At 45.2% G+C, this 9,042-nt stretch overlaps 1 protein-coding gene across 1 annotated transcript in view; it reads left to right on the forward strand.

Annotated features, from left to right (window-relative positions):
• The window catches only part of has2 (hyaluronan synthase 2), a 29,267-nt gene extending 21,532 nt beyond the window's left edge, over positions 1-7,735 (forward strand). The window contains exons 3-4 of the mRNA XM_063038320.1: positions 2,338-2,439; positions 4,904-7,735. Coding sequence (XP_062894390.1) covers positions 2,338-2,439; positions 4,904-5,833 — 1,032 coding nt within the window. The 3' untranslated portion in view covers positions 5,834-7,735. The remainder of the gene's footprint in view (positions 1-2,337; positions 2,440-4,903) is intronic.
• Positions 7,736-9,042: the final 1,307 nt, after the last annotated feature.

Consider the following 9,042-nt stretch of genomic DNA (forward strand, 5'->3'; position numbering starts at 1 on the left):
AGTCTGTTTAATTCTCCCAACATTCCTTAAAATTCATCCAGGTTCCATCACTCACCTACACGTGCAAGGCAATTACTCTACCAGCCTGTGTGTATTTGTGATGTGGGAGGAAAATGAAGCTCCCGGGGAAAAGCCTTGTGATCATAGAGAGAACACCCAGACAACAGCTGGGAGTGAACCCAGGTGGCTGGTGCTGTGAGCCTCACAGGCAATGAGGGAATGTGAGAGAGTCTTGTGCAAGGTTGTAACTGTGGGGGAGGGGGCAGTGTCCGGTGAAGAACTCCCATAACTTCTCAGTCAAGTTTGAAAAATTAATGGGATCTAAATTAATGAAAGCCTTTGTCAAGCTAGTTGCTGCTAAGTAGTAATCAACTTTGCCCAACATTCTTTCCTTCAAGAAGCTGTAGTCCCTGTAATGGTCTTCCTATGGGGTAGGGCTAAGAACTGACCATCAGTAACAACCCTGACACTGGCAGCCAAAGTAGGCAGTCTTGACTATTCCACTGTCAGTGTTATATGGTTAAATTACCAGACTAATAATACAGATGCAAACAACAGGAATTCTGCAGATGCTGGAAATTCAAGCAACATACATCAAAGTTGCTGGTGAATGCAGCAGGCCAAGCAGCATCTATAGGAAGAGGCGCAGTCGACGTTTCAGGCCGAGACCAGATGTTTCAATTAACATTCTAGCAACATAGAACATAGAACAATACAGCACAATACTGACCTTTTGACCCACAGTGTTGTGTGACCCTTTAATCTACTCCAAGATCAATCAAGCTCTTCTATCCTACATTGTCCTCCATTTTTCTTTCATCCATATGCCCATGTATCTCCCTTTACAGCCACCCCTGATAGCGCGTCCATGAACCTACCTCTCTCTTTCATCCCCCCAAAACTTTTCTCCCAACACCTCAACATTATTCCCCCTTGTGATAGTCATTTCCACTCTGAAGAAAAAGTCTCTGGTTGCCCACTGGATCTATGCCTCTTATCATCTTGTATATCTCTATCAAGCCACCTCTCGTCCTCCTTCTCTCTAAACAGAAAGCCATTTCCTCATAAGATATGCACTCTAAGCCAGGCAGAATCCTGGCAAATCTCCTCTATACCCTCTCCAAAGCTGCCACATTCTCCCTATAATGAGGCAACTAGAACTGAACACAATACTCTCTAAGTGTGGTCTAACCAGAGTTTTACAGAGCTGCAGTGTCACTTCGCAGCTCTTGAACTCAATCCTCCAACTAATGAAGGCCAAAACACCATACACCATACCGTATCAACTTGCGCTGCAAATTTGAGGGATGGATGCATGTGAACCCGCTGACAAACTTAAATTCAGTTACTAATCCGGAACTTGGAATAATAATTAGTCGAAGTAGCCCTAGCGATTTACTGGGTTATCATAAAAGCTTACCTGGTTCACCTGTGATTTACAGGGGAGGAAATCTGCCAACCTTTATGTGAATGACCCAGACCCACATCATGTGATGGACTTTACAACGCCTACTCACAGCTCCTGACATCACTCAGTTGTTGCTGCTACTTTGTCAAGGGCAATTGATGAACAAACAAATACTGTTGTGTGGTGGAGCAATAGCCAGAAACTAAAAAATGAATACATATTTACCCACTGTATAATGTCCTTGATGCTGGACCATTTCGTTCAGTGCTATCTTGAATGGCAGGTCGGAAGTAACACAAGGGGTTTCAGTTTGTCAGCTGTTAACACTGCCAACCAAATTCATTTCAACATATTGTAATATGCCTGTGGTCCAATGAAGGGGAAGGTCATCAAAATTCAATGAACAGAGCAAGGCCATACAAATTCCAAATTAGAAATATGCTAATGACCAATGTGTGGTGTTGACTACATTGATGTTGCAGTTCCTGTTACGTTGCTTTAGAATTAGCTGCTTGACCACTTGGTGTACTAGCATCACCGGATGGAAGTCTCTTCCTCCATCACCAACCGGCCATCCCCAGTTCTTTACCAACATGTTATCTGTAATCTAATTATTGCCTCCAGGAGCACTGGAGAGGGACGGGAGGAAGCTGATGAGGGGAGGAGTAGTTGGACTGAATGACCTGTTTCTGTGATGTGAACTCTACCTTCATTTCTGCATTAAGTTCCCTACACAGTAGCACATTGCATTTTGCATCCTGTTCCAAAACTTAACTTTATCAAAGTGAAAGGAATTGAGTTTCCGAAATGGGAACAAACTGGCAGGCACTGGACTTGCAGAAGTAGCCTGGGCCATCTTTGAATGTGATGCTGCGAAGGAGGTGGATAGGCGTGATAAAGGGTTAACAAGGTTTCCCTTCTCTCTGCAGGTGTGTGACTCAGATACCATGTTGGACCCTTCTGCAACGGTGGAGATGGTGAAGATCCTGGAGGCAGATCCAATGGTTGGTGGAGTTGGTGGAGATGTCCAGGTACACGACAGTGTTTGTGGCTACTTATGAAACTGTTCTGTGTCAGAGAGCAGTGGGAAAGGGTGGGTGACTTTGGCTGGCCACGAGGAAGGAGAATGTAAGCGGAAGGGGAGCAGAGCCTCTATAACAGAGCGAAGGGAACCGATTTTTTACCATCACTAAATGAGGTGGAAGACTTGACCAAACAAAGTGACCACTCTCTCCACTTAGATGCTGGGTTCTGTGTTTCCATCACCACCATAGTTCCCCGTCACCCTGTTTTCTTGGGCAAAGCAACAAAAAGTTTTTTGTTAGGAGGGGGTTTCAAAAAAATAGGATTCAGATGTTTCAAGTCTGGTCGGGAAGGGTCACTGGGAATGGTAGAAAATGTCCATCCAGCTTCAGATGCTTGAGAGAGTGACTGGGTCTCTGGAGCTGTGGGAAGGGATGAAGGTGAGATTCAGGAACACAGCAGGCAGTGGGAGGTGTGGGGAGTTCTGTTCCTCACTTCGGCCACAGCCTTTTGTTGTCGCTTCCCTTCTCCCATTGCTCCCAGCATCCACTGACCATGGGTTAAAACCTTCTTAAAGTTGGATGATTTCCCATCCAGCCCCAAAGACTGACTCCTTTGTGGGACCCTTTGTTCAGATCTTGCAGTGCCAGTTCCATGGATTGGCCTTGGAGCCTTTCCACAAGGAAGCTTCAGGTCATGACTGGCAGCTACTCTCGATGGGCACGGCTCCCTTTAACCAGCAGACCTCGCACCATTCTGCAAAGTTCCTAGCAGTACTGGGCACCAGGTGTCAGTATGGCTGACAAAGGTTGAAGGGGATATAGAGGGGATTTGTTGAAACATACCATTCACGTGGAGAAGGTTGGTCCTTAGAGCAGGGAAGGTTAATTGGGGATTTAATGGGTGCTGTCGATGAAGAGCAGGAAATGACTCAAAAGCTTCTATCCTGCTGATATACGACTCTTGAACAGACCACTTATGGTGAAGGTGATCTCTGATCTTTGTCTACCACATCGAGGCCCTCTGCTTTGTCCACCTGCTTTAATGTGACACTATATCCTTCAGGGTTATGGGCTGTATAGGAAGGAGGGATTAGATTGAGCATAGGCACAGCATTGTGGGCTGAAGGACTCCTAGTACGTTTTATATTCTGTTTTTCCTTTTTACTACCTCAATGCTCTTACAGTATGTATAGAAAAATCTGTCTGGATGACACACAAACAAAAGCTTTTCACAGTACCTCAGTACATGTGACAATAATAAAGCAATTACCAAGAATGATTCCAGTGGTGGGAGAAAGAGGGTAACACAAGGGGGCAGATCAGAGGGCAGAACGAAGCAGGAGGGAGGGGAGAGAATGTTCCTGTACACAATGAATTACACTGAGCTGGGGACACACAGCCATAAGGGAGGGGGTGGAAACTGATTGCTGAATTAAGCTTGCTGAGTTAAGGCTGAACAATTCAATACTGGCAGGGTTTGGGGAAAGGTTGGGAGGAGGACCCACAGGCCAGCTGTACAGTCGCTTCCTGGATACAGAGCAGGAGAGGGAACTGTACCCATTGCTCAGTACTGCACCTCTCAGTCTCTCCTGTAATGATATTTTTGGCCTGATATTTCCCGATGCAAGCAAGTCCAATGGATCCCAGCAAGGAAATGCACAAGTTTCTCCCTACAATTCCTTACATTCAGCTTGTGCCACTCTGGGAGCATGGGGGGGGGACGGCACTCATCACCCTGTCAGAGGATTCCGGTCCTGCTCCGGGTGTCTGAACGTGAAGATGTAGGCTGGGCCTCCGGAGGGAAGCGCAGCTCTGCGGAATGAGATGCAAAGGATCTGAACGCGCGTGGCCCATCACACCATCTCCAAAGATAACAGGGTGGTTGCGTCTCCATCGCCAGCTCTTCTCCCCCAGTCACCATGGAGAGAGATAGCACACCAACAAAGCTTTTGGCTCACTGAGTCCATGTCAATCAATCGCCCGTTACATTAATCCCACGTCCCTATTAACTCCCCCTAGATTCTGCCCTTCACCTACACACTAGGGCAACACAGAGGGGCAAATGGACCACACACCTGCATGTATTTGCGATGCAGGAGGAAACAGGGGCACCCAGAGGAAACCCACATGGTTGAGGCTGTGGATCCAGCTGCTGCTTGATGATTAACCACGTTACTCTTTCTGGGAGCTTGCTGTGCCCAAATCGGCCCCTATGCTGCAAGACCACACAGAATCTTAGAATCAGTCACATAGCTCAGAGGCGAGGCTTTTGTCCCATCACGTCCATGCCGACCGCCCATTGTCCCACCTCCCCGAAAGCCCGTTCAACCATGTTACCTCCGTAGACTTAAACCACAATTGCTGGATCTAAGATATTCTGTGAAATCCTGCCAGGGCTGTGAAAGATGCTATATAAGCGCAACTTAGTCTCCATGTTTAGTAACAATTGATTTTCTTCACCAATTAACAGATTCTCAACAAGTATGATTCGTGGATTTCGTTCCTCAGTAGTGTCCGATACTGGATGGCTTTCAACATTGAGAGAGCGTGCCAGTCGTACTTTGGTTGCGTGCAGTGCATCAGCGGCCCCCTGGGCATGTACAGGAATGATTTACTGCACCAGTTCATGGAGGACTGGTACAACCAGGAGTTCCTGGGCTCACAGTGCAGCTTCGGTGATGACCGGCACTTGACGAATCGAGTGCTCAGCCTGGGCTACGCCACAAAGTACACAGCAAGATCCAAGTGCCTCACTGAAACCCCAACACAGTACCTGAGGTGGCTGAACCAGCAGACTCGCTGGAGCAAATCCTACTTCCGGGAGTGGCTCTACAACGCCCTGTGGTTCCACAAGCACCACCTGTGGATGACATACGAGGCAGTCATCACTGGATTCTTCCCCTTCTTCCTCATCGCCACCGTCATCCAGCTGTTCTACCGAGGAAGGATCTGGAACATCCTCCTGTTCCTCCTCACCGTCCAGCTGGTGGGCCTCATCAAGTCGTCCTTCGCCAGCTGCCTGCGGGGCAACATCGTCATGGTCTTCATGTCCCTTTACTCCATGCTCTACATGTCCAGCCTGCTTCCTGCCAAGATGTTCGCCATCGCCACCATAAACAAGGCAGGCTGGGGCACGTCAGGGAGGAAGACCATCGTCGTGAACTTCATTGGGTTGATCCCCGTGTCGTTGTGGTTCACCATCCTTCTGGGAGGGCTCATTTACACCATTTACAATGAGACGCGGGAACCCTTCTCCCAGTCCGAGCAGACGGTTCTGATTATCGGGGCGATACTCTACGCCTGTTACTGGGTCATGCTCTTAACCCTCTACGTTGTCTTAATTACCAAGTGCTGCAGGCGAAACAAGAAGCAGAACTACGACATGGTATTCGATGTATGATGTTTACATTGGCACGTGGCAAGTGAAATATTCCAGGACATGGTGGCTTTATCAAGCAATGCCGCTGCGGGATATGAATCGTTGCTGCTTCAACTTCAAGAAATGCAATAGGGTTCACGCCAAAGAAATGAAAGTGCGTGAGGTCTGCACGGAATTCACGCTGAAGGAACTAATCTGTGTGGAACTATTTACGACTTGTTCTGACGTCGCTGCACTTTGTTTTCCTTATTGGACAAAATGCTTGATATGCTTCAGAATACCTCACTGGCAGTACTTGTGGATAGCGAGGCGGAGAACAGTGTTTGGTCACTTGAAACGAATGGGTCCCTCACTCCTGCACACAACCTCAGCAAATCCAGATTAATTCCAAGCCATACAGATGGAGTGAAAGTGAAAAGGTCACGACTTGCAACCATTGGCTCTCTCACTCCGAGAAAGTGCCTCTAGCTTAATTTTTGGCTGAAATTGTAGGATTTTTATGTAAATTTTACTTTATAATTGAATTTTCCAGACTAGCGGACTGATGAGATTTGAATTTTGCATATCTTATTATTGTCCTTTTTTTTCCTGTTTTTAATATTAAATCTAAAAAGTTTTTATTACAAATGTTAAAATTTTTGCTTGAATGACTTATGTGAATATCTGAACAAAAATGTGAAATGTTTGAGAATCTGGTCGGGTTCTGAGGTGGCAGTTAAAAATGACAGCAAATAGAAACCTCTACTCTCAGCAGGTGAAAGTCGATCTGGTCTCCAGTCAAGCACTACAGCGAGGCTGGAAAATGCATCTGCACCCTGCCTCAATATGTCTTAGATGTCTTTTTTTGTTTAGTCCATAAGTGTGATTATTATACACTGGCTGCTCAATCAGTGGTGGTTCAATGATGATGTTCAAGCCAGTTTGGAAACTAAATTTGAAACCCAGGGCTGTCCACCACTTGGCATTGTCCACTCAGCTGGGATGAGGAGTGCTTTATAACAAACACCTTTCCTTGGGTGGGCTAAAGAGAGAGCTAGCACCCAGAGGTGAGAGTTATTGAAAGGCACAGTCCCTTGCCTGCTGAAGATAAGTGAAAATGCAAAACAAAGATCCTGTGGGCCAAACCTAATCCCATTGACAGTGTGATCCACCTTTATCCAAAGTCTTGGAATTATTGAGGGATGATCGTATACCACTATTAGAATAGAGGAAAGCACCAGATTCAATCTCAAGGCCTTGAGTGATTTATTCCAAAGACAAGTTGCACTGCAATGAACTGGGGACTGAAAAACCGAGTGAATCAAAGGTTAGGACTCTTGCATTTGTTGTGTTTTCCACAGAAAGGTTTTTCTGACCTTTTCCTGTTTACCAGTCATCCTCTTAATTGACACATTTCAGGAACAAGATTGCCATATGCACATTAGAACACTTCCAAGGGACTTTTTATGGATGTGAGTCATATGTCTATCTTTGGTTGAGGGGAGAAGGGGTAGAAATAGATTTTGATAATTTGTATTCATTGTGAACACATTGTTAGGAGCATGCAAGACTTTCGAGTGAGAGGTGGAATCCACAGTTTGTATGTGGGATTATGAATAACTACATCGTGTCTGCTAGACATTGACTTTTGTTTACATTTTCTTGTTAAAATTGACTGTTTTCTGGTGATTATATAAAAAATGGCAATTTTCCTTAATGTATTCAGCAGTATTGCATTTTTTAAAGAAGATAATTTTTGTCATTATTGCAAATAATAACCAAAAAATGTACATGCAAATCATTAAATTTCATAAATCTGCAAACATTTGATGTCTTTATGTAGCCTATATCATTCCCTTTAGAATGTTAACCATAGCACCCTATATTTATTTAAGCAAAGTTGCTGCATATTCCAAAATACAGATTGTATTAGATAAAGTTATGAATAAATATTTTTGATAACACAGAACACTTGTTTATTCTTTATCCTACAAGGAATAACAGAGGTTAATACTCCCCTAGTGGCACCAAGTCTTCTGTGTCTTTGGGCCCTTGGAGAAAGACAGTGGAAGGTAGAGCCTGTGAAAAATTGAACATGGGGCTTTGGAAAACTCTTACCTAATTCTAGATCTGATGAGTACAGAATTAAGTTAAAGAACTTCAAATTGAAGTAGAATTTTGTCTTTAACATCCCAAATGGGTATTTGTGCAGGTTGGAGTCCAAAAGGTGTCAGGAAAGCATGCTGGAATGTTTAAATAGGTAAAGCAACACGCACAAAATTCTGGAGGGACTGAGCAGGCCGAGCAGCATCTGTGAAAAAGAGTAAACTGTTGATGCTTTGGGCGTCACCTGTTTACACTTTTACATAGATGCTGCCTGGCCTGCTGCATTTTTCTGTGTGTTGCCTTGGATCTCCAGTATCTGCAAGAGTTTTCTCGTGTTTGTGTTCACATACATAGCTGAGTTTTAGGCTCACTGAGTCTTCACCGGCCATCAGCCACCCAGGAGGGGTGGGGCTAAGATGTGAACTGTTGCAAAGCATTGATTGGCAGCAAAACTGATCCTACAAGCTGTGAAAGTTCACCGGTCCGTGAGCCCTCAATAAAACTAGGCCCAGAAGCAAAGTCACAAAAATCCTCAAAGCAAAGCCCAATTTGGCAAAAGAGGTCTTCCTGCTCATTGGTGCAGGTCAGCCCAATTATCTTTCAATGCATCCAACAAGCTCAAAACTGAAAAACAAAGGATGGAGGGGGAGAGAACAAAAGGGAGTGGAAGTCCAGAGATTAAATGACAAAGGCACAGAGTAACAAATTAAAACGGATGTGATAATGGGACAAGAACAGAAAAGCAGGTGCAGGAGAAGGTGTAAATGGTCAGAAAGAATAGTGGGGGCAGAGAGAGAGAAAACATGGGAAAGATTATGCGGTCCTGGGAATGAGACTTGAACTAGGTGGTTATGCCATTAAATGCAAGCCTCTATTGATGTAGAGCTGATCCTAGCTCTGCAATACACTAAAATGCTGGAAGAACTCAGCAGGCCAGGTAGCATTTATGGAAAAGAGAATAGTCATCATTTCAGGCTGAAACCCTTCATCAGGACAGGAGAAAAAAAGAAGAGGCGTCAAATTAAGGTTGGAGGAGGAGAGGAAGAAACACAAGGGGATAGGTGAAACCAGGAGTGGGAGAGCTGGGAAGTTAATAGGTGAAAGAGATACAGGGCTGGAGAAGAGGCACTCTGAGAGGAGAGGAC

Source organism: Mobula hypostoma, chromosome 1 (assembly GCF_963921235.1).
Source record: "Mobula hypostoma chromosome 1, sMobHyp1.1, whole genome shotgun sequence".
NCBI lineage: Eukaryota > Metazoa > Chordata > Chondrichthyes > Myliobatiformes > Myliobatidae > Mobula > Mobula hypostoma.